Below are 25,738 nucleotides of genomic sequence, written 5' to 3' on the forward strand. Positions count from 1 at the left end.
GTGACATTTTTTCCATTTTAATAACTGAACTGACTTGTGTGATAAACAGGATGAAATATTATGTTATGCTGGTGCTAATAACTAGTGCTAATAACCAGTTTCATAACTAATGGGGCGCCCTAAATAAGCACAGATTCAGCCTCAGGGGGACCTCCGCCCTACCAAACCACTGAACCCCACTTTAGAGAAGGAAGTAAGCAGCAATACAACCCATAAATGCTTTAGGATTGAAGTTTTTAATGAGCGAGCGCCATCTACAGTTTGCTAAATTAAAGTGTTGCTTAGCAGTCACATCACACATTTCACTACCAATTGTCCTAGCACAAGAAGGCATGTGGCAAAATCTTGAATTTTCATTTGTGATTGTAAATGCACCAGAATTAGTCACTGACCAGTTTTCATCTAGTCCTTGGGTGGCCAACCCGCGGCTCGCGAGCCGCATGCGGCTCTTTGCCCGGTGTCATGCGGCTCTTACGTTCATATCGAAGTTTGTGTTTGTGTGTTTTTTTTATGTGCGTGTGCGCTTTGCTTGAGTTCAGTATGGTATTTTCGTCAAATGCATCTTCGCTTTGCTTGGGTACATTACAGTATTTTCAGGTCATGTCAAATGCGCATGTGCGTGAGATAATCGCTAAGTTTTTGGGCAAGGTGTATCTTGTGTCAAGTAGCCTCTCAAAATGGCAATGAAAAAATGCACAGCAAAACGAAAATATGAAGACGAACATAGGACATTTTTAACAGAGTGGGAGAGTTTATACTTTTTTGTTGAACGTAATGGCAAGCCATTCTGCCTTATATGTCAGTCGTTATTAGCTCATTTCAAAGCTTCCCGCCTCCCTGAATAAACAAGGAGCCAGATATGCAACACTAATTGAAAACCTGCACGAAAGCTTTGTAACCCGGTTCCGTGATATACAACTGAAAAGGCCACAGGTTACGTTCCTCGTCGACCCATTCAATGCGGAGATGGACTGTTTGAAAGCCCCGCTTGTCACAGATGAGGCTGCGGCTGAGTTGGAGATGATGGATCTTCGTGAGGAAGACCAACTGAAACCTGTTTTGAGGGAAGGCACCACTGAGTTTTGGAAAAGTGTGCCATTGGAAAAATACCCGAATGTGAAACGGGCTGCGCTTAAGATACTGTCAATGTTTGGGTCAACATACGTCTGCGAGTCTGTGTTCTCTACCATGAAACACGTGAAGTCAAAGCATCGTTCTGTTCTGACTGAAACCCATGTGAAAGAACTGCTTCGAGTGGCAACGACGGAATACAAGGCAGATTTGAAGAGGATTGTTCAAGGCAAGGAATGTCAGAAGTCCCACTAAGCAACATGCATAGTAAGTGCACACAATATTGATTGCTGTAAATGACTGGCCTGTGGTATTAGTACTGACTGAAGGAGTAAATTTCTCTCATGTTGGCGTGTGACATTTACTATTAATCTGGCTGAGCAGAGGTGTGTGTGTGTGTGTGTGTGTGTGTGTGTGTGTGTGTGTGTGTGTGTGTGAGAGAGAGAGAGAGAGAGAGAGAGAGAGGAAGGGATGGGTGATGTTCGTGTGCCCATGTGTATGATGTGGCTCTTTGCGGTAATACAGTAAAAAATGTGGCTCTTGGTCTCCAACTGGTTGGCCACCCCTGGTCTAGTCCCTGGTAGGTTAAAGTGCCATTCCACCACTGGATGTATTCTTTGGCATAAAATACAATATATTTTGACATCATATATAAATGGTATCACTAGACAGAGAAATCTTTTAGCTTCAAAATGATATATCAAACATAATTTTTTGACAACGACAAGTATATTAATTTTGCGACCAAAGTCACCTACCCTTTTAATTTCCGCGCATGATGTCATCGGCAGGTTCCCCTTCTTGTGTACCACGTGACGTGGCACATATTATCAGCAATGGCGGATAGAACGCGATAAAAATAATACCAATAAATCTAGCTAATACCAATAAATCTAGCTAACTGAAAGATTAACTCAAAATTTTTCGCAATTTTTTTGGCCCCCATATACGAGGAGAAATGACTCTCTCACTTCGGGGGTTTCCTGGTCTAAAAATAGACCGACACGTGGTACACAAGAAGGGGAACCTGCCAATGACATCACGTTTCACTATCGCGCGGAAATTAAAAGGGTAGGTGACCTTGGTCGCAAAATTAATATACTTGTCATTGTCAAAAACTTATGCTTGATGTATCATTTTGAAGCTAAAAGATTTCTCTGTCTAGTCATGTTGTCATAAAATATATTGTATTTTATGCCAAAGAATACATCCAATGGTGGAATGGCACTTTAATATATAAAATGTAATAAAGTCACAAACTCAAGGTCCATGGGCTATCAAAAGTCAAATAATGACAATAGTGCAATTGTGACGAGGGTGGGCAAAGTTGGGGGGCCCAAAATTCTAATCTTTCATGGGGCCCAAAATTTCTGGTGGCGCCTCTGGGTGCTTTGCTCAAGGGCACTTCAGCCACAGATTTTCCTGCCAGTCCAGGGAATCGAACCAGCGACCCTTTGGGCCCAAAGCTGCTTCTCTAACCAGGGTTCTCCAGAAAATCTGAAGTAGCCTGCTAAAAAAAAAAAAAAAAAAAAGGACTAGGTGGCTCTGGCGTGCTAATGCTAGGGGAGTCACAGTGTTCCCGAAATATCGTCGGACACCGGTCATGACAGACGAAAAATTCAGTTGTCCTACGTAATTAACATAAACGTCAGTCAACCTGACCGACAGCTATTGTAATTACTAATATAAACATCCAAATCTAAAACATGCCTGAATTTAACGTGAGAAAAAAAAAATTCACAAATATCGTATTTATCGCAACTTAATAAACAAAGTTCTAATACTCCATGCATCGATGTCTCTACGCGGTTTCACATACCTTAAATACACGTCAATGGTGCAGAGTTTTCTTGCAGCCACCTACTTAGTTCATTGAGAAGATGCGTTATCGATCGATATGCTGTCCGAATGCATTCGCGCCATATTTGTTGACCTTGGATGAGTGTTATGAGCAGGATTCTGGTTCTGATCTTGATGCAGGCTATGAGAGCTTTGACGAGCAGGATGAGGAAACGAACAACCGTCTGCTTGAGGAATTCAGAAATGAGCTTTGATGTGTTCAATGATAAACTGATACAAAAAAAAAAATATCATCAGTAACTGACCGTTTCAATGTGCTGGAAAGGACATTGTCGAATAGGACGTTGTGGAATAAATAATAGTCCTTGATTTTCTTGCTTGTTTTCATTCATTTTACACAAAGCTAAAATTGTCTGACGAGGTCTGAAAATGTCTGACATACGGTAGATCTGCCCAACGTCAGACAATATGACTGATGTGAAGGAAAGTTTTTCGGGAACACTGGAGTCAGGGGGCATGCCCCACCCCCAAGAAAATTTTGAAATTTACATGCCTTCTGGTGCATTCTCAGCTAATACATTAACAAAATATGTATGAAATTTCCCTCCAGATGGGGCGGCACGGTGGTGTAGTGGTTAGCGCTGTCGCCTCACAGCAAGAAGGTCCGGGTTCGAGCCCCGTGGCCGGCGAGGGCCTTTCTGTGTGGAGTTTGCATGTTCTCCCCGTGTCCGCGTGGGTTTCCTCCGGGTGCTCCGGTTTCCCCCACAGTCCAAAGACATGCAGGTTAGGTTAACTGGTGACTCTAAATTGACCGTAGGTGTGAATGTGAGTGTGAATGGTTGTCTGTGTCTATGTGTCAGCCCTGTGATGACCTGGCGACTTGTCCAGGGTGTACCCCGCCTTTCGCCCGTAGTCAGCTGGGATAGGCTCCAGCTCGCCTGCGACCCTGTAGAACAGGATAAAGCGGCTAGAGATGATGAGATGAGATGAAATTTCCCTCCAGATGTGTGCACATGCGCTTGCTTGGCTTTCTCAGTTACCCTCTGTAGTATACTGCCTGGCTCTGTAACATAACTACATGCGCTATGGCGTGGTCACGTGGTCCGGCTCAGCCGATCAGAGCACGAGAATCGATCAACAAATATGGCCTTGCTAGACTTGAATCAAAGACTAAGCTTTTAAGTCTAGGCTGAAAACATATCCGTTTAGTCAAGCCTTGTGTTAATGGTGTTTATGAGGTAAAGGTGTAGACTTAAGCTAGCCGCACACTACGCCGATTTTCAGCGTACCAAGCCAACTGAAGTCGCGAGTCAGGCGTAAAGACTAGTTTTCGATGGTACCGACTCATCTCACAGCCGATTCGAAAAACTAATCGGGAGCCAGACTGATCGGCGAGAGTCGCTAGCAATAGCCAATCATATCTTTCGCATATAACACGTGACATCATTAAACACTATTTCTAGCGCGAGAAATACGTGTTGGTAGCACCTAATGCAGGTATATACTGTAATTCCATAGACTGAAGCTTTATCCATAGACACAGTGGGCTGGAAAGCCACTCTGCTCAAGTTGTGTGGCTGAATTCCAAATCGCTTTAACTCCCCTATATAAGTGCACTATTTAAGGTTGGAAATAATAGCTCATGCAGCCTAGATAGTGCGCTACATATTCCATGTTGTGTCATTTGTAATTCAGCCTGTAGCATCTTCAAGTGTTGGATTTAACAGTAACTATATCCAATAGCCAATCACAAAGCTATTAAGTTGTCATGTGATATTTAGCGGAATGGTTGTTATGATGCTTAGTTCGCATAATCTCGTTTGGTGTCGCTTCAATCGCGACTGCGCTCGTCAACAGTCGTGAGTTAGTCGGGGATATGTGCGTGCCCTGTCGGGAGTCGGCTCTGAAATGGGTCCGTTCGGTACCGCGTGGATCGGCGTAGTGTGCGGCTAGCTTTAGACGAACCCGTTCTAATTATCAAGTGTGTGGGAGTAGATCTTTCGAGAATGGTTATATCTTGTTCAGCATTTGGTTGTACCAATAGACAGGGCCAAAAGGAGGGCCTGTCATTTTATAGATTCCCCGCAGACGAGGAGAGACGCGCAAAACGGGTGTCCGCTGTGCGAAGAGAAAACCGGTACCCCGGTTCTACCAGCCGAATTTGTAGTGAACACTTCATATCAGGTAGGTGTAATCTTCTAATTCAATACTCCTAGTACATCTGTTAAGTTGATTTTCGGATTGAATGATAGCTGCATGCTTAGAAACTAGACAGTCTCTAACGTTTAAAATGGCTATGCCTAGCCCTACTACCCTGGCCTAGTCTATGACAATCTTTTATCTTTTTGGCTCATATATGCCTTTGAAAGGCCAATCCATAGTAGGGATGGCGAAAACTAAAAAAAAATCTTGACCGACCACCGAGCCTCATTAGCCGGTTAAAGTCGGTTAACTTATGAGTTTAAACAGGGATGCAAACGGCGGATGCCGCCTTTTTCACGGCTGAATAGTGCAGATCCGATTTTTTTTTAGGGGGGGCGTTGGAGTGTCTGAATAATTTCATCAGAGTAAATTCTGTATTAAAATTACTAAATAAGCGATAAAACATCCTGCATAGTCTCTTTATGATAAACGTCTTAAGGCCTCTGCATGCTCTTGCGACAAGGCTTTCGCAGATAGCTTTTCACAGACAGTTGTAATTTATCGTTGAGCGGGGAGTATAGGCGTGCGCGATGTCATTCACCGGCACAACGCAAGGGGGCGCGAAGTCGCTAGGAGTAGTTGGTGGGTGTGGTTAATGGAGTGTTTATCCTCCGGTTACTTATAATGACTAGAACTTTTTTTTTTTTTTTAATAATGACTAGAACTGGAGTCGTATAGATGTCCGTACTTCCTCAATCAACTGCTCTTCGTGCTGCTCCATCTTCGCTCGTGTTTTTAAAAATGCCGGTCGTGAAAACAAACCAAACCGGGAAAGTAGGGAAGCGGAAGTGCGTGTACAGCGGATGTAGAGTGGACCAATCAGAGCCCTCTTGTCTGCGACGCTGTCTGCGAGGCTTCTGCGGTGGTCACAATTTTTGGGAGGTGCGCGCAGAGCGTCTGCGAAGGTGGGGGGGCTACGCAGACACTGTCTGCGACGCTATCTGCGAGGACTGGGTTGTTAGCATAAATTGGCTTTTAATGCCACTTGCCCGTGAGGTTATCAAGTAGACTTCCTTCTTTGGGACCTTCCAGAGGTATAGCTGAGATACGCATCCCGCAACAAAATATTTATAAGCTTCCAGGCTCTTGTAAGCTTTGAGGGCTTTGCCAGTGTAACACGATTCACGATTAACGAGAAAATTGTAAATGTCGTGGTAGGCCAGATCGGGCAAATCGCCAGCACCGCAGCTCCGAATTTCCCTGAACAAGGATTGCGGCAAGTTGTACGGATCTGCAATCCCCAACCTGGAACACTTTTCCATGTAACGCTGCCTCACGTCACCTTCAAGATGCTGAACAAACTTAGACAAGTAATCGCGTGATGCAGATGGGGTATTTTCCAAATTTTCTTGGGGATTACTCCCTGGATCCATTACGCTCGCGCAAGGTAAACAATCCTGAAGCCGTCCAATATGGCGGAGTAGGCGGAGTAAACACGGACGGGTCACGTGACTGCACATCCTCTATACCCTCCCCAAAAAAAAGCTTAACGGATTTACACGATTTGGAAAAATGACTTTTTCAGAACTGAAAAAAATGGAGCTTCCGGCACATGCCAGAAAACTTGCACCCATGCTTTTGGTGTGGAAGTAGTTTTCCGTTCCAGTAACCTGTGTGAGCAGGACCGATTTTATTGCCCTCTTCGTTGTTGCATATTTTAACAATATATAAACAGGATACACCTTGTACCCCCTGGATCCTGCAACTGATACTTTTATTAAATTATAAATTGTATTTTGCACACCATTTCAGCAATCAGTTTTTCTCCTGAATATTTCTTGCTTTTTCATTACTTACAGGACACAACAGCAAAGCTAAATTATTATTAGGAAACCCACAAGCGACGTACCGTCTCTCAAAGTCCTCCACATAAAGGGTGTAGTGAAATGAGAGCAGGGCAGCCGAGTGAACTCACCAGCTGAATGGCAATCATTAAGACCGTCTTGAGGGAGAAGGTGCGGTCACAGAGGTCGAAGAGGTCCTCCAGACTGGGGCCGAGCAGCTCCAGCACCATGGCATTGTATTTCCCGCACGGCCCAAAATAGTACACCTGGGGCAGGCCTTCCGCTGCAGGGAAGCACGAAAACGTTTAATAAACACAAAGCAGCGCTGCTGCCTTAATCACACAGAACACATATATGGTGTGGGTTTTTTTTAAATGAATACAAGCTCACATACACATTTATAATTAAACGAATGAGAATGTAGTTCAAAGTCTAGAGCAATGCGAGTCGGTGGGCATATATTTAAAACGCAAAATAAAAATAATAAAAAGCTACAAAAATAACAATAAAAGATAAATTATATAAAATGGGCTTTTCACTTTTCAAAACTAGCATTTAGCCTCTTCTTAAAAAAAAAAACCCACAACAGTCTGATAAAGCCACAGATTACGCCCATAAGGAATTTGTAAACCATGTCGATTTTTTTTTTTGCAGCTATATTAGTGAACGTGCTCACAAACAACCAAGTCTCAGTTAACCCAAGCAATTTACACCTAGAAATATTTATATTATATTCTCTCTCTCATTTCAATACATGTTTAAGAACAGCAGTAATGTTATCCCCCCCGAGTGAGAGCAGGATGATGTGGACGGGTGTGTCTATAAAAAGGAAAAGAAAAAAAAAAAATTCTGCGAATGCGTTTTTAAGCCTCTGTGCCAGCGACAGCCAAGGCCGGAGGCTTTTTTTTTTTGTATTATCCGTCCATCTGCCAGTCATTGTGAACGTGATAAATCAAGAACGCCTTGAGGGAATTTCTTCCAGTTTGGTATAAATGGGTCCCAGTGGTCAGTTGGACTCCAGGATAATCTGATTAGATCTTGGTGGTCAAAAGGTCACCGTGACTAGGGGTCGACCTATAATCGGCCTGGCCGATATATCGGGCCGATATTCTGCATTTTTAGGGTTATCGGTATCGGCCATAATTTCCACCGATATGCCGATAACATGCCTTTTTGCAGCCATTTCGTTCCTAACGCGACTGTCACTGCACGTCCTTTCCTGCACTCGCCTCTCTGAGTTCAAGAACATGGTCCCGCCCACCACAACATCTGATTTGTCTGGCACAAGAGATATAGCCAATCGACACACGTAGCTAAACGCTGTGAACTGTTTCAAGGCGGCCGTACAGGCACTCGGGCAGAAGCGGCACAAGCGATACAGCCAATCAGCACGCGTAGCTAAACGCTGTGAACTGTTTCAAGGCGGCCGTACGGGCACTCGGGCAGAAGCAGATCCCACTTCAAGGTAAGGACACGCTGCTTTTGCCGCAATAAGTCACAAACACACAAGTTGCAAAAGCACAACATTATATGTTTACATTCTTCATCTACTACTCATTAAAATTGTCCATTTGCATCTGTGTAGCCAGGCAAACTTAGCTTACGGAAGGAAGCACGTGAATTAGCCTACAACCAACTAGTCTCGCTGAAACTACATGTAATGCTTCCTTCACTACAATATAATCCTCCTAAATTGGGAATATTAGGCTTGGGCATTAAAAGCATTAGAATGTAGATGGTTACTTGTTAAGTTGTTACATAATAGGGAGCGATAGCCGACTTTATGTTTGATTTTACTTTTTAAAAAATGCTGCAGGCAGCTCCCGACACTTGATTTGTTATTTAAAAACTACTTGAAGTTGGTAAGTATTACTTAGTTCTTCGTGTAAAAGAATCCAGAGTGTATTTTCATTTATTTTCCACTGAAAATGGTGAGCTGTAATATAGTAGGGAGTGATTTATTTTTTTATTGGTGAATATTTATTTTATTATTATTTTATTTCTCATTTTATTCTAACTAATGTTTGACTTTATTGTACAAATGCTGCTGGCATCTCCCTGCACAAAATTTCATGTTCAATTTTATAATTAAACATACATTTCATGGATATGAAGGTCTGTGTCAGTGTGTGCTATGTTTAATTTCATGTGAATTATAATGTTTACATTTATCGGTTGCACATATCGGTTATCGGCATCCCAATTCCATAATAATCGGTATCGGCCCTGAAAAAAAACATATCGGTCGATCCCTAACCGTGACCTCATGTACGTCCCGTTCTTGTGAACGCGACGCATCAGGAATGCCTCGAAGGAATCTGAAACCCAACTGGTTCATGGAGGCGTTCAACTGCAGAGCCGTAATTCTAGTTTAATCTCATCTCGGTCTCATTTAGAAAAAAAAAATGCATCACAGATAGAAACTGTGTCAAATTTTAGCATTAAAAGTGGCAGCGTAACATTAAAAAAAAAAAAAAAAAATATATATATATATATATATATATATATATATATATATATATATATATATATGAGTGATTCCACGCTTATGGGTACTGAAATGGGGACATGAACTTATTTTTAAAAATTCACCTAAAACCATTTATTTTTTTACCATCAGGTCACAAAACATGTAATCTTTAATGAATGATATGTTAAAAGATAACTTTAATTTTCTGAGATGTAATAAAAACATATTTATATGCCAAAGTCAAGCCTATGAGTTCCAAAATGATGTCTGTTACATTACTTCTGTTACGATTGTCCATCTCGCGTCTGTTACAAATTAACTACAATCTAGCTATATACCATGTTAATCTTATTGAAAGAATGTGTATGTTTATTCTACTACACATGTTTATTAATTATATTTGCTAAAACATCACCTTCCTATGTTTCAAAAAGTAATTCTACATTGTTAAAATTGAGAATCTATATGTCCACAACACTTCTGTTACGTTCTGACTTTGGCATATAAATATGTTTTTATTACATCTCAGAAAATTAAAGTTATCTTTTAACATATCATTCATTAAAGATTACATGTTTTGTGACCTGATGGTAAAAAAAAGAAATGGTTTTAGGTGAATTTTTAAAAATAAGTTCATGTCCCCATTTCAGTACCCATAAGCGTGGAATCACTCATTTCAGAATTTTTTCTTTTTTGCATTTTCAGTCAGAATTTTTCTATATTCAAATTTTGTTCAAAATATTTTGGAATCCAATCTAAACTTTTACGCCAGCATCATGAATAAAAATGAATCATGACCGGAGTGTATTGTTCCACCCAATAAGTCTAGTCCTCTTTATTATAAAATTTGCCTGCCTGAAATACCCTTACATACACTTCAAAACAGGACGGAAGATACTGAAGAAAAACTATTTCACATATTTGACCTTGACCCTGTTTGGCTCAAATCCAAAATCTAATTAGTTCATTTGCTGCCCACAATGATAATTCCATATCAATTCTACAAACATTCAGCCACTCGTTCTTGAGATATCGAGCCAACGAGGATCTCTGATGGACGGACAGCGAAAATTGTAGACGGACAGAAAACGGGCCTCAAGTTCCTGGATATGAAAATGCAACTGTACAGAAACGTGGTGAGAGTCGGAGGCAAAGAAATAAGTATACTGCGCTCATTTTGACATCGCTACTGGCTACGGTTTTATTCAGAATAACCAGGCTTTCGTCTAAACGGGGGAACAGGGGCGCTGCGCCCTCTTACTCTCGGCGTGCGCCCCCTTACTGACTCCGTGAAAACATCCCAGCAACACTACGTGACAATGTGTCTGATCATCAAATACGTTATAATTGCTCCAAAAATATTCCAATCATAGTAGATACACCGCCAGACGGTGCAAAAACGATCCGAATTGGCGTTTTCCAGACTGAGGCGCCATGTTGTTTACTTGTTTACTTGTCGTGGCTGCTCTCGCGAGATTTGACATGGGTTACATACAAGGTCAGCTGACTTGTAGAGCGAGATTTCTCGAGACTGAATGACCCTTCACACACCGGCGCGGGAGCTTTTGACAGAAGTAGTTCGCGAGTTGTTTTTGTTGACACTTGGGCATTTAAAGATGTCATCCCGCGGCACGAAGCGGAAGAAAGCCAAAGACTGTCCGGGGCAGAAGAAGATTACTTCTTTCTTTTTCAATGTTGACAGACAATTTGTTACAATTTCCCTCATAGATAGCCTCAGAATGTCCCATTGGAGCATTTTTCAAAGGCTTTGCACGGCGGGGGAGGGACAACCGGCACCATCCCCCCCCCCCCCCCACTTCGCTCCCTCGCCATGGTGAGTGCCCTCATACTAAATTTTTCTAGAAAAAACCCTGATAACGTTTAGTTTTATTGTTGTAGACCAGCGTTTCTCCATCCTGGTCCGAGAGCATCACCGTCTTCTCACCTGATCGAGTTAAATAAAAAACACTAGATAGAACTCGACGCCAACTGCGTCGATGGGGATGGCTCCGCCCGGTAGACCACACGCCTTATTAAGTTGTGATTTGGGGATGGACACTTGACCTCACAGTAATCTTGACCTGGTGAAATTACTTGCATTAGCCTTGGAGATATCGTGTTCACAAGGTTTTCGGACAGACATTTGACCTCACAGTGACCTTGACCTTAGACCTTTTGATCTCAAAATCGAAGCAGTTCATCTTTGTCCCCAAATGCACAAATGGTGAAAGTTTGGTGAAATTCCTTTTATTAGCCTTTGAGATATCGTGTTCACAAGGTTTCGGGACGGACGCACGCACGCACGTATTAAAAGCTTTTAAGATGTAACGATATTCTTTACATCTTAAAAGCTTTTAATGCATGCTTTCCAGAAGGCCAGCGTTGTCATTACAGGCAAAAATAGCAGAGCAGTAAAAAAAAAAAAAAAAAGTTAGTTCGTATCACTGATGGAAAACAAATGAGGTTATGAAAACTTAATTATCTGGCAGGTTGCGCTCCAGTCGAAGCCAACCAATTAACTATTCATCCTGTCACTAGGTGGCAGAGCAGCGAGAACGAACCCCCCCCCCACACACACACACACACCCTGACAGGCTCGGAGCTGGTACGCCATGCATCCAGCACCTACAGTTTTATGCATGACCTTATCGGTCAGAAATCACATCCACCTCTGGGTGTAAAACATAACGAGCTTCGCACATGAAGGCATCACTACAAGTATTTCACACGTCTCTATATCGTACGAAACCCGTCTCCAAGCGAGTGCTGAATATACAGCTCGGCTCATATAATCACCACCATCATCTCCGTGAATCCAGCGAGCTGTAGTGGGTAGCTGTGGCGTGGGCCTACACGCAGCATTGTGTGGTTATGTTTGTAACACCCCTGAGAATGGAACGCACGCTGGTCTGACGATGACTCATCCGCGTTCAGGCTGCACACAGCGCATTCTCGGCAGAGTGTCTCCGTGGTGATTAACACTTTCGCTAGCTGCTCTCTGATTACACCCGCTGGTACACGCTGAACCGACATGCAACAGGAACAGAAACGGGGCACGACTAAAAAAAAAAAACAAAATAAAAAAAATAAATAAAAAAATCGCTCTGCGAATGAACGGCCTCTATTCAGCAACGACCGAGAAAAGAGCTGCATCCGACAGATCAGATTTTATGAACCTATAGGCCTGAATTTACTTTTAAAATCTAGTAGATTAGGAAAAAAAAAAAAAAAAAAGTCTTTCTGGCAATGCTCTATAAATAAAGACAAGTCTTTCATTATGCTTTGTTAAACGTTATGCGTACTGTCTCTCATTTCAGCAGTATCATCATCGCTTAGGAACATCGCTCGCTCACCCTTCTGTTCTGGCAAGATCACTCACCCTTCAAGCGGCGTCATGATACAGTATTGTGTTTTGGTTTTTTTTTTAACAAATTACTGAGTAATTACGGTGTAATGCATGTTTCACAGGACTTTAAAAGCAAACAAACAAAAAAAACCACGACACTGCAGAAAACGCAGTCGTTTTAGAGCTCAACAGTGGAGCATCTGTTTAAAATTTAAAGTATCTGCCTGAAAAATACTGGTTCTGAAATTATGCTCGACAGATTATGTAACTTGTGGCCACCGTAAAATTAGAAATAAAGTACAATAAAATAAAACATCTGCTATTTAGCCTATTTTACCATTTTGTCCAGCTAACAAAAAAAAAAAAAAGTGTCACGTTTAATCTCTCTAAAAGTACTTCAAGCTGCATTTTACATATATTTAAAAGCAGATATAGATTTATAAATATAGTCTCGTCATGGTTTGCGTTACGACGCTGAAGCAACTTTGACTGGACCTTAAACTCAAATTGTTGTTAATTACCAAACCAAATATTTAAATTATACGAGAACACGACTTAGGCCAAGTAAAAAAAAAAAAAAAAAAAAGTGCGTTTCCGGTAACCCGGCCGATTGAGAATTTCCGCGTCGAAATTGCCGACCGTAAAGTTTTTATTACAAATTTCCCTCGATATTTTAGTGTAAGCGGCGTTGGTTTGTCATAATTTTTTGTTTCAACGCGTTCAAGTTGTGAAAGAAACGATAAAAAGTAAAATGTTTCGCCACTTCTATCAGCCCTCATACTGAAGCAGGAAGGGAAAACCGAGCCGAGCCGCCATTTTGAATCCTCATTCAAGGCTGTAATGAAAATTGCTTCCTCCTCGGTATACAAGTGCACTTCCATGGCAGGGAAAAACACTACGTTTTGCCGCCTATGTAGTCCCCTATTTATACAAACAGGAGTCATTCAGGATTCAGCCATGTTTTTGCTCGGTGTTTTTGCTCGACCCAAGTTCTACAGTAGGCTCGGCTAGGCCGTCTGCTTTTAATGGAAGTAGCCGAGCCTAGGACGTTATTTTCACGTTAGTTCTTGATAAGGTGTTTTCACGTTATTACACGAAAACATCATGAAATATCGCTTCCGTAGATCATAACTCGAACTCTCACGATTTTTTTTTATTCGTTTAAAGATTTAAAACGCTGATTTTATTATGATGTGTGGTATAAAGGATTCTGTGCCAAAATACTATTTTGTAAGATGTTTACTTGTGTTAATTTTTTCGAACAAAATAAAAAAAAATTAAGAAAAAAAAAACAAAAAAACTTTCCTACCTACCGACCTTATTTTAGTATTTCATGTTACCGGAAACACACTATTTTTTTTTTTTTTTGGCCTTATGAATATATTCAAGAACAAGAACCCAGGTCTGTCAAACTGTACATCCCCCTTCTCGTCAGCTCCACTCGGCCTCTCGGCTCCAACAAAGCACCATCTGCCAACAGGCCCGTTTCAGGCCACCCACCTACGCCTGCTGAATCAGAGATACATGACTGGAACACAACACCGTGTGATCCTTTAGTTTATATACAGCGCATCAGACTACCCTGAGGCCACACCACCATCCCAACACACACACACACGTATATGAATCTTAAAGAACGGCGAGGCCTCAGCTGCTCTGGTGTGTGGAGATGGTTGATCAGTGGCCAAGCTAAAGCCCAGCCAGAAGCACTCGGTAAAGCCCCGATGCCAGGGCTTCTAGCCAGGAGGAGTATCAGAGTTCAGCACAATACTAGCTACACATTAACCAGAAACAAAAGAAGAACTGTACTGGGCCTCAGGGATGGGCTTTCTTCCTGGAGGAGTAGGCACGATGCGAGTGGGGGATTTTCACATGGCTGGGCTTCAGCACACACTGAGCTGCTTGGCCAGAATGACACACATGGTTGGATAGGTGGCTAATTATCGCCTCGATAGAAATCTAATGAATGCTTAATCATGAAGGAAACCAGTCACATGTCCCGTGGGACACAGTTGGACAGTATAGCTAGCTACATTTTTATATAATACTATTACTGTCCAAAATATTCTATCGTGGTATTCACATTTTATGGAAATCTAATGATCTTATAAATGACAATTAAAAAGACTAAATAAATACATTACTGGAGTCTTACAAACTTAAAAAACAAGATGAACTGTGAGCTCCTGCTCACGTACGTATCCCCCCGCCGCTCTCGCTTATATCCAGGGCTTTGAACCGGAATTTTTTTCCTATTGGTTCGTTCCGAACAGAAACGGAATTTTAACGTTTCCGGTTTTGGGTTCCACCATTAAATAGACGTTCCCGAACCAGTTAGAACAAAAACATTTCGTTCCCGGAACGGTTAATTACGTTCCCTGTCAGCTGTTTAACAAATGGCTATAAAATTATGTCTCTGTCTCATCCAGCTTAAGCCAAATGTAGGCTAATTCTATTACAACCTTCATTAAATAAGACAAGAAATAATTCAAAACAATTATTATTTCAAATGTTGGCGATTTGGATTCTCAGTATGTCTTCCCATCTACACAAACAGAAAAAGTGCCAAAAATGAAAGAGAATTCGTTGAGTGTGTTACCAAAGGCTAGTCAGGCCCTATGCACTGATAGGCTAACAGAGGTTAACGTCATTTAATGTTCGCGAGCCTCTCATTAACGTGGACAAATATATTGATATCGTGTTTGAAATTGATGTTTTCGAATAACGATAGACTGCAATATTTACCTCTTATTTAAGATGTGGAGACGTGATAGTAGTCCACCCTCCCGCTCTCTACATTCAGTCAGCGAACGTCACACAGGAAGTGAACCCCAGCGGGTCATAGAAACTTGCGCAGGAGAAGAATGACTTTTTTTATTTGTAGGCTACGGAAACTTTGAGGAATTAAATAAAAACCGGTATTAACCGGTTACCATTATTTTTAATAAGCGTTTCTGTTCCGGAACATAAAAAATAATAAAGTTTCTGGTTTCGTTTCTGTTCCACGTGAAATAGAAAAAGTTCCCGGTTTTCGTTCCTTGAACCGGTTCAAAGCCCTGCTTATATCCGAATGCAAGCAATCGAAGGAATAGGACACTTATTATGAATGTTGACTTCAACAAATCATGAACCCTGAAACAAGTAAGTAAAGAGCAGCGTCTCTCCTCAGGGATTTCAAACAGCATCTGGGTAAACCGTCATTCTGAAATAGCATTTTGCTTCTTGAAATGGCGTCAAAATCCACGCTATATGTTTCGTAAATACACCCAGTCGGTAAACAGGAAGTCGATGTGGGACAGACCTGAAAACGATATACACGGTATAGAACCCCAAGCTGAAGCTCGGTACCAAATATCAAGTAGTTGCGATTTGTAGTTGCTGAGAAAAGTGTTAGGAAGATTTTGTAAAGCCACGCTATATATGTTTCGTAAATACATTCAGTCAGTAAACAGGAAGTCGATGTGGGACAGACCTGAAAACGGTAGCTATACACTGCAAAAAAAAAAAATCTTAGGAAGTTTATTTGTCTATTTTCAAGTCAAAACATCTAGCCACCCTTATTATAAGACATAATTGCCCAACAAGCAAAACCTCATTTAGCTAGAAAGGCTAGTTTTTAGACAGTCCATCTTGAAAATCTTGTACAGACAAAATGTCTTGAAAAAGTCTTATTTGGAGCACCTTTGAAAATAAAACAAAGGTTTTTTTTAAAACAAGTAAGTACATTTTGGACATTTGTCAAATGCGGTTCATCTTGTTTCAAGAAAAAAAACAAAGTATGCTTGTTTTGGGAATAAATGAACTTTACTAAAATCTTTGAATCTTGCCCCCAAAATGCACTGTTGCTTTGGCGTTGTGTAAGCACTGTAAGTCAAAATGCGTAGACTTTTTTTTTTTTGGTGCCTGAGGTCCTGGGGAAGTGGAATCTTAAAGGAACAGTCCACCGTATTTCCATAATGAAATATGTTCTTCTCTGAATTGAGACGAGCTGCTCCGTACCTCTCCGAGCTTTGCACGACCTCCCAGTCAGTCAGACGCGCTGTTACTCCTGTTAGCAATGTAGCTAGGCTCAGTATGGCCAATGGTATTTTTTGGGGCTGTAGTTAGATGCGACCAAACTCTTCCGCGTTTTTCCTGTTTACATAGGTTTATATGACCAGTGATATGAAACAAGTTCAGTTACACAAATTGAAACGTGGCGATTTTCTATGCTATGGAAAGTCCGCACTATAATGACAGGCGTACTAACACCTTCTGCGCGCTTCGACAGCGCATTGATACCTTCACTTGGAGTTGTACCATTTTTTTTTTTTTTTTTTAGACAGGGCGGACGGACCAGGGCATTCGCCCGCCTGGCCGTGCCTGACGAGGAGCGCTCTCGGCCGGCTCGGGAGGCAGACGGCAGCCCCTCCTGGAAGTGCAGTTTTACCATGGGCCTGTGAAGGTATCAATGCGCTGTCGAAGCGCGCAGAAGGTGTTAGTACGCCTGTCATTATAGTGCGGACTTTCCATAGCATAGAAAATCGCTACGTTTCAATTTGTGTAACTGAACTTGTTTCATATCACTGGTCATATAAACCTATGTAAACAGGAAAAACGCAGAAGAGTTTGGTCGCATCTAACTACAGCCCCAAAAAATACCATTGGCCATGCTGAGCCTAGCTACATTGCTAACAGGAGTGACAGCGCGTCTGACTGCGTCTGACTGACTGGGAGGTCGCGCAAAGCTCGGAGAGGTACGGAGCAGCTCGTCTCAATTCAGATAAGAGCATATTTCATTATGGAAGTACGGTGGACTGTTCCTTTAAGAGATGTTTTAATGTTTGAATGTTGAAATGGGGAAAAAAATAAACTTGTTGCAATGCTACACGTGTCGTCAACTTGATTCAAGATAGTCTCTGGTCTCATATCTAGAGTATTTTATTAATTACAGGTCACAAAAGGAGAATCTTTTAAGCTAGCAATGCTTAGTTGTAGAATTTAACAATGCTAATATTAGTATATTTATCTTAAATTCAGTTTTTACTGCTAAGACTTTAAGTGAAATATCCTTAAAATGAAATAAATAAAAATGACTTGAATGGCTAAATGTAAGAAGTACGATCTTGTTATAAGAACTATTTTGATTATTTTGAGTTAATCAGATCTCGCATAATAAGTTCCCCAATCTTATTTTGGAATTATTTCATCTAAAAACAGGTTAGATTTTTCATCTTACTTTCAGAAATCTTACCAAGTCAAATTTGACTAGTTCCATTGGCAGATTTTTTTCACCTGATTCAAGCAAATATGCTTTGTTTTAATCTTTTATTTCTTATTTTTGAAAGGCCATTTTTTGCAGTGTAGAACCCCAAGCTGAAGTTTGGTACCAAGTGGCTATGATTTGTGGTTGCTGAGAAAAACGGTGTTTCGGATGGACGGAGATACGGACAAACAGACAGGTAAACCAGTGTTATTTAAAAAAAAAAAAAAAAAAAACACTGATTTGCCACAATCCAAATGATATTTTACACCGTTTTCACTCACCATCAAATGTGTCGCTTCGTGGGCTTCAAATCAGCGACAATGATAATCATCACGTGCCTTAAAACCAGCCTGAGTTTTTAAAACGTTACTGCTTGCACAAGGAGAGGTGGGGGAAGGGAGCACAACCCTACGATGCTTGATGAATATGGTCCTTGACTGGATGGTGACTGGAATGCTGATGTCACATGGACAGTAAAATAAACAAACATGGCCTCGCTCCCGGAGAACAGGCGAAGTCAGCAAGCGACAGAAACGGTGTGCTACGCACCGAAGTGAAGCCAGAACCTCTGGAAACTTTTCCGCACAAACTGCATCTGGTCAAAAACCTAAACCGTGGTGTGTATGGGACTGATTAGTGATCAAAAGAGAGACAGACAGACAAACAGACAGAGGATGAATGCTGGTTGCATAAGCACTGAGAGACTGAGAAAAACAGCCACCTCCCACCAGCTAACCATGGCTTTACTGAGTAACGGTTGCACTCCTACGCTGCAAACTCCGTGGTCAGAGCAGTGGGATTATCTCGCTGCCCACTTCACTGGGAGTACAGAGAGATACAAGCTACAGTGGCTCAAAGCCTCGCAGGACCTCCAGACCACTGTTAAACGAAAGAGTGGATGGAGCAAGTTCCTGCTGGTGCACAGACAAAATCCGTCAAATCACAATTGAGTGTGGGTCCATGCTGGACTTCCCACTGATGCCCCCTTTTCGACCAGCAGGGAACGGGTTCTTGAACTGGTTTCATTCAGGATTATTTGAACCTTGGTGCCAGCTAGCGAACCTGCCCATGTTTAGACCAGTTTTGAGCGGAACCGTTGTAATCAAGGATGCGTCATGAACGGAGGGCGTCGCATAATACACAACGGGAGCGAACAGTACTCGCAAGATGGTGATGCGCACTGATTACCTGCGAGCTTTCGTCTGTTGTTGCAGATTTGTTTTCGGGCCATGTTTTTCTGAAGAAGCATCCTATTCCATTCTCGACAAACTAAGGACACGCCCATTCATGTCATGGTCTGTGCTAGAAAAAACATATTTTGGTTCCAGTTGGGAACCAGCTTTTTCAGGTTCCGAACCAATTTATTTTTGGTCAAAGTGCACTGAACGGTTCAAAAAAATTTGGTGCGCCAACCAGAACAGAACCCGTTCCCTGTTGGTCGAAAAGGGGTATGAGAGGACCATCAGATTCTATTCTATCGCTCTACTATACCCCTTTTCCACCAAATCAGTTCCAGGGCTGGTTCGGAGCCAGTGCTGGTGCTGGTTCACAACTCGTTCAACTTGCGAGCCAGCTGAGAACCAGTTTGCTTTTCCACAGCTCGCAGAGCTACGTCATTACGTCGCTGTATACGTCAGTTACGTCGCTACGTTTGCATAAACCTTGGCGCGAATATTGAAGCAAAAACAACACAGAAGCAGCAGCAACAATAATAATAATGGATGACTTCACGTTTGTACAGCTGCTGCTTCTCGTCGCTTAAAAATGGCGATCTTTCGCGGTCTTGTTATTGTTGTTGGTCTCAACAACTCCGCCCCCCCGCTGATGTAAGCGGTTCTTTCCTCTGGCCCAGCAGAGAGTTGGTGCTAGCCTGGAACCGGTTTTTCTGGCCCCAGAGCCAGTTCTTTGTCAGTGGAAACAGAAAACCCGGTTCCAAACTAAGCACTGGCCCCGAACCAGCCCTGGAACTGCTTTGGTGGAAAAGGGGCACTAATGATGCAACCAAATGCATTATTCAGAATGAAGGAATACAAATATAAATAGGAGGTGTAGGATTCTTCCTTTTTGCCTGAACACCACCCTGGGATCCTGAGAGACACAACACCACCACAGCCTGGGGTGGGGTGTGCACGCAGCATTCCAGTTCATCCCAAAAGGTGTTGGGGTTGAGGTCAGGGTTCTGTGCAGGACACTTGAGTTCTTCCACTCTATCCTTGGTAAACCATGTCTTCATGGAGCTTGCTTTGTGCACAGGGGCCTTGTCGTGTTTGGGCTTCTTAGTTCCACTGAAGGGAAACTGTAATGCTACAGATGCACCAAGACATCCGATACAATTATATGCTTCCAACTTCAGTTTGGGGAACATTACATTACCTGGCATTTAGCAGACGCTGTTATCCAGAGCGACGTACGACGAGTGCAAAAGTCAGGTACGCCAAGTACTGAACTTCTAGACAAGAAAGTTCTGGCACCAGCTGACCAAGTGACAGCAATACCTAGTGTAATATGCTGTTGAAGTACCAATACTCAAACAGCCAAGGAAACAAACCAACCGTATAAAAAGTACAACTAAACAGAGAACTCAAACGGCTAACCCCAGGCTAGACAACACACAGCCTGGGTAGAACCACATGAGTGTGACGGTCATATGTTCACATACTTTTGGCCATATAGTGTAATTAATAATAATAAAAGAAGTTCAATTTATATAGCGCCTTTCTCAAAACCAGGGCTTTGAACCGGAATTTTTTTCCTATTGGTTCGTTCCGAACAGAAACGGAATTTTAACGTTTCCGGTTTTGGGTTCCACCATTAAATAGACGTTCCCGAACCGGTTAGAACAAAAACATTTCGTTCCCGGAACGGTTAATTACGTTCCCTGTCAGCTGTTTAACAAATGGCTATAAAATTATGTCTCTGTCTCATCCAGCTTAAGCCAAATGTAGGCTAATTCTATTACAACCTTCATTAAATAAGACAAGAAATAATTCAAAACAATTATTATTTCAAATGTTGGCGATTTGGATTCTCAGTATGTCTTCCCATCTACACAAACAGAAAAAGTGCCAAAAATGAAAGAGAATTCGTTTAGTGTGTTACCAAAGGCTAGTCAGGCCCTATACAGGGCTACCGCATGACGTCACCGCGCCGCGAGATTTTGTTAGGCGCCATATTGGAAGTACACATCTATGCAAGTACATACATTCATAAACTACAGCTGAAATGTAGCCAGGGCCGGTTCTGCCCTAATCTGGACCCGGGTGCAACATCGCGCACCCCCCCCAAAAAAAACAGTCTAAATCAGGACAACCATCACATAACTATAACTATAAACATTTTATATCAACTATTTTAACTAAATGGGCTATAATAAATAAGCCTGCAGGCAGCCACGGCGGGCTGCCTCAGAAAACTAACCATTTGTCCTACCTTAAAACTCGTTTTGCATTTTCTGCCTCCTTTTTTGTATTTTCGACCCTCCGTTTATTTTCTTTCCTTTTCTGAAAACCCGATTTGTGTCCAGACATTTTGTTCTGCTACCAACGAACTAACTCGTCAGGTCTCGTCTCTCGAGCCCGCGATGATTCCCGTGGGAAGGGCAACAACTGATACATTTTTACAAACAGCCAATAGGGAGGTTGCATCGTTCAGGCTCTTCTTTGCTCAGACACTCAGTAGCATTTACTCACTAGCAGTCCACCTTCCCGCTCTCTCCATTCAGTCAGCGAACGTCACACAGGAAGTGAACCCCAGCGGGTCATAGAAACTTGCGCAGGAGAAGAATGACTATTTGTAGGCTACAGAAACTTTGAGGAACGAAATAAAAACCGGTATTAACCGGTTACCATTATTTTTAATAAGCGTTTCTGTTCCGGAACATAAAAAATAATAAAGTTTCTGGTTTCGTTTCTGTTCCATGTGAAATAGAAAAAGTTCCCGGTTTTCGTTTTCGTTCCTTGAACCGGTTCAAAGCCCTGCTCAAAACCCAAGGTCGCGTTACAATTATAGGGAGGAAAAAAAAAAAATCCACCAAATAGAGGTCAGGATGTCATTCCAATGGTGTAGGAGCCACAGTCCCACCAAAAGGTGCACGAAAACAAGTCCCACACTGCCAGCACAGCCGCCACGGCGCAACATCACTCGGAACACCACGCCACGGATCCACAAAGTGAGCACAGATGCACCGCCACGCAGAGCGCTGGTATGTCCCAAACCGCCTGCACAGCTGCCACGATGCCACAGAGCAACGTCGCTCGGAACATCACGTCAAGCACCAAAGCACAGAGTGCTGGACAACCACGATGTTAAAGTGCATATCACGGGTAAATTCAGGAGCAAGATCAATGTAAATTCTCCTATTTTATATTAAACTTTGGTCAAATATCGTTCACATTTTGCACAATTTTTGACCTTGCGCAATACCAGAAAAATTCAGTTGAAATCAAGCCATTTGAGGTGAATTGGTCCGCCTCTGAAAAAACTTGCCGTTTGGATTTCCCGGCAAACATTGATTTCCGTGACGTCGCGTGCGGGACGCCTCCCTCTGAATCCTACGTCAGCGCTGGTTTGTTTGAGAAAACGACCTGGTGGTTTTCTGCAAATTTCTTCAACGTTATCGCGTAATTATTAAAATGGTTAACAGATGTATCGTAGGAGGGTGTAGCAACACCAATCTTGATGGGATTAGTACTCATCGTTTCCCAAAAGACCGGACAATGAGAGAGAAATGGGAGCGCTTGGTCTACACAGGCTGTGCACTGAAACCGTGCAAAGCTCGCGCAGCCTGCTGGCGCTTCCGCAGGTGACGTCACGAATCTGGCTCCAGACTCCCTTGGGATTTTTCCAGACGCGTTTTATTTTATTTTATTTTTTTCTGCTGTAGACAGATGGCCTTGTGCAAAATTACCCTTCTGGATGAGTGTGTAAAGGGACATTCTTTCATATTAAAAAAAAATGAAATTGGTCCAGAATATGCCCTACTTTAAAATGAGCAACGAGCTCACTGCAGTCCATAGCGAGGAGCACAGGCATCACCCACGGCGAAGCAAGGCCTGGAGGGAACCGACGCCCAAAACTGGGTCCGGAGCTACACCATAACCGGCGGACAAAAACACACACAAAAAAAAGGAGAGAAAATAAAATAAAATAAAAAGCCCCGGTGAGAAGCGGCAGCCAGAACGCGCACGACGTACTCTCAACCAGAAACTGTCACAGTGTAGACAGTGAGTCACTACATGCTAATCTAGTTTAATGGGTCATCTCTCACCATCTTGTCGTCGTCTAAAAGGGAAAATCCGAGTCATGACATTCAGTTTGTCTCTGTGTCTTCACAAGCATTATTTATTTCAAGTGTAAATAATGCAAGGCACATAACAACAACAACAACAACAATGGTTTAATCTGGGTCAGTGTGTGGAGTTTCCATTGCATGAGTAGTGTGTCCCTCCCCTCGTGCTGATAAAAGCAAGCATGTAATATGAGCGCGAGAGAGCGAGCGCGAGAGAGAGAGAGAGAGAGAGAGAGAGATGATGATCACACCATCTCCCACACTGAGTGGTTGCAGGTGAAGATGACTAATCACCGATACCATGCCTGATCGTAGGCCTTTCTGTGTGCTTACATTAGCGCGCAGCGGATAAAAGCTTCCACTTTATAAGAACAGGATAGTTTCTGAAAGCTCCATCAGACCTTTAAAAGCTAGACGTATTATTGGTCAGGCTGGACAGTTTCTCATTCACGTTCCCTCCTCGCAAAGTTCATAAAAGGCTTTCCCCCCCCCCCGCAGGACAATCCAATCCAACACAATGCCTCCAAAACAGACTGCGAGCTTCTCCAGCAGATTAACGCTACTGCCAGGAAGAGAAGCAAATGATGCCTTCCAAGAGAAAGCTGTGTTCATGTCTGGACATGTTCGTATGGCTTGTATTCAGCAAAGCCATTCGCACGCTCAGGCAAACCCCTGGAAACCGTCTAGGGATTGGGACTGAAATTAGAAACATGGTCCACACTCTGGTTAACTGGGAAGTGCTCCATCTGAGTAAGAGCTTGCTCAGTGGGAGAATCATAATCCAGAGATTATCCTAAAAAGAGCGGCTGGGGGTTAAAGGAACAGTCCACCGTACTTCCATAATGAAATATGCTCTTATCTGAATTGAGACGAGCTGCTCCGTACCTGTCCGAGCTTTGCGCGACCTCCCAGTCAGTCAGACGCGCTGTCACTCCTGTTAGCAATGTAGCTAGGCTCAGCATGGCCAACGGTATTTTTTGGGGCTGTAGTTAGATGCGACCAAACTCTTCCGCATTTTTCCTGTTTACATAGGTTTATATGACCAGTGACATGAAACAAAGTTCAGTTACACAAATTGAAACGTAGCGATTTTCTATGCTATGGAAAGTCCGCACTATAATGACAAGCGTACTAACAGCTTCTGCGCGCTTCGGCAGCGCATTGATACGGAGCTCAGATGTCAATGCGCTGCCGAAGCGCGCAGAAGGTGTTAGTACGCCGGTCGTTATAGTGCGGACTTTCCATAGCATAGAAAATCGCTACGTTTCAATTTGTGTAACTGAACTTTGTTTCATGTCACTGGTCATATAAACCTATGTAAACAGGAAAAACGCGGAAGAGTTTGGTCGCATCTAACTACAGCCCCAAAAAATACCATTGGCCATACTGAGCCTAGCTACATTGCTAACAGGAGTGACAGCGCGTCTGACTGACTGGGAGATCGCGCAAAGCTCGGATAGGTACGGAGCAGCTCGTCTCAATTCAGATAAGAGCATATTTCATTATGGAAGTACGGTGGACTGTTCCTTTAAGGTGCCTTGCTCAAGGGCACTGCTGGTCTGGGGAATGGAACCGGCGACCTTTTGGCCTGCTGCTTCTCGAACCGTTAGGCCATGGCTTCCTAGCTGAAGTGACCCCTAAATTCTTTGCAACTTTACACTGAGGCCATCCTTAAAAAAAATCCATTTCCTGTCCACCAGGTGAGCAAAAAATTTTTCAGTCCGGAGGGAGGGAGGGATTTATATATATATATATATATATATATATATATATATATATATATATATATATATGGATGGATAGATAAGAAATCGCAATGCTGTGTTTGCTTTTTCTTTCAGTACTTTTTTATTACAAAAGGAGACACATTTAATAAAATATGACTGTTTAATCAACTGAAACTTGTACAAAAACTTTAAGTTAGCATTTTAAATGCTGACTGCAACATTTGCAAAACTTTTACAAAGGTACTTAAAATGTCCGACACACGGATTTTTGTAGTTCTAAATCGGCCGTTAGGCCTAGTTCAGATGAAATTACGCTATTAAAATGATCACTGAATGATCTGTTTTTCTGAATCTTTACTATTTTGTTGTTCGCTAGAATACCATTTTGCGATTTCACACTTAAGCAAACGTTTGAAAACTCCGGATCTCCTTCCTTCATGGTGGCTGCCGTTTTTTTGTGCCGCACGGCGCATGCGCAGAGCTGATTCAGTTCTATATTCTGCGCGGAATGCAGGGCTTTCCACAAGCGCCGGCTGCCGGCCATACAGCCGACTACACAATTAATTCCAGCCGGCTACTTTAATGACTATTATTTTTGTAGCCCACAGGCTCTAAATATTAATTTTCGATTTTAATAAAATTAAATGTTTATCTAACGGACTGACAATAATGTCAAACTGAACCGCACTTTTAAGTTGTGATTCGCGCTGTTTGTACCGATAATAACCACAAATTCCCCGCCGACTTCGTTGATCAAGGGAGAGTAACTCATCCGCGGCCCCGACATGCGGTGTGTGCGCGCGCAC

At 42.4% G+C, this 25,738-nt stretch overlaps 1 protein-coding gene across 1 annotated transcript in view; it reads right to left on the reverse strand.

The window, feature by feature from the left end:
• csnk1g1 (casein kinase 1, gamma 1) overlaps window positions 1-25,738 on the reverse strand; it is a 167,939-nt gene that overhangs the window by 31,550 nt on the left and 110,651 nt on the right. The window contains exon 5 of the mRNA XM_060940932.1: window positions 6,989-7,140. Within this exon, the coding sequence (XP_060796915.1) occupies window positions 6,989-7,140 (152 nt within the window). The remainder of the gene's footprint in view (window positions 1-6,988; window positions 7,141-25,738) is intronic.

This window comes from Neoarius graeffei, chromosome 15 (genome assembly GCF_027579695.1).
Source record: "Neoarius graeffei isolate fNeoGra1 chromosome 15, fNeoGra1.pri, whole genome shotgun sequence".
NCBI lineage: Eukaryota > Metazoa > Chordata > Actinopteri > Siluriformes > Ariidae > Neoarius > Neoarius graeffei.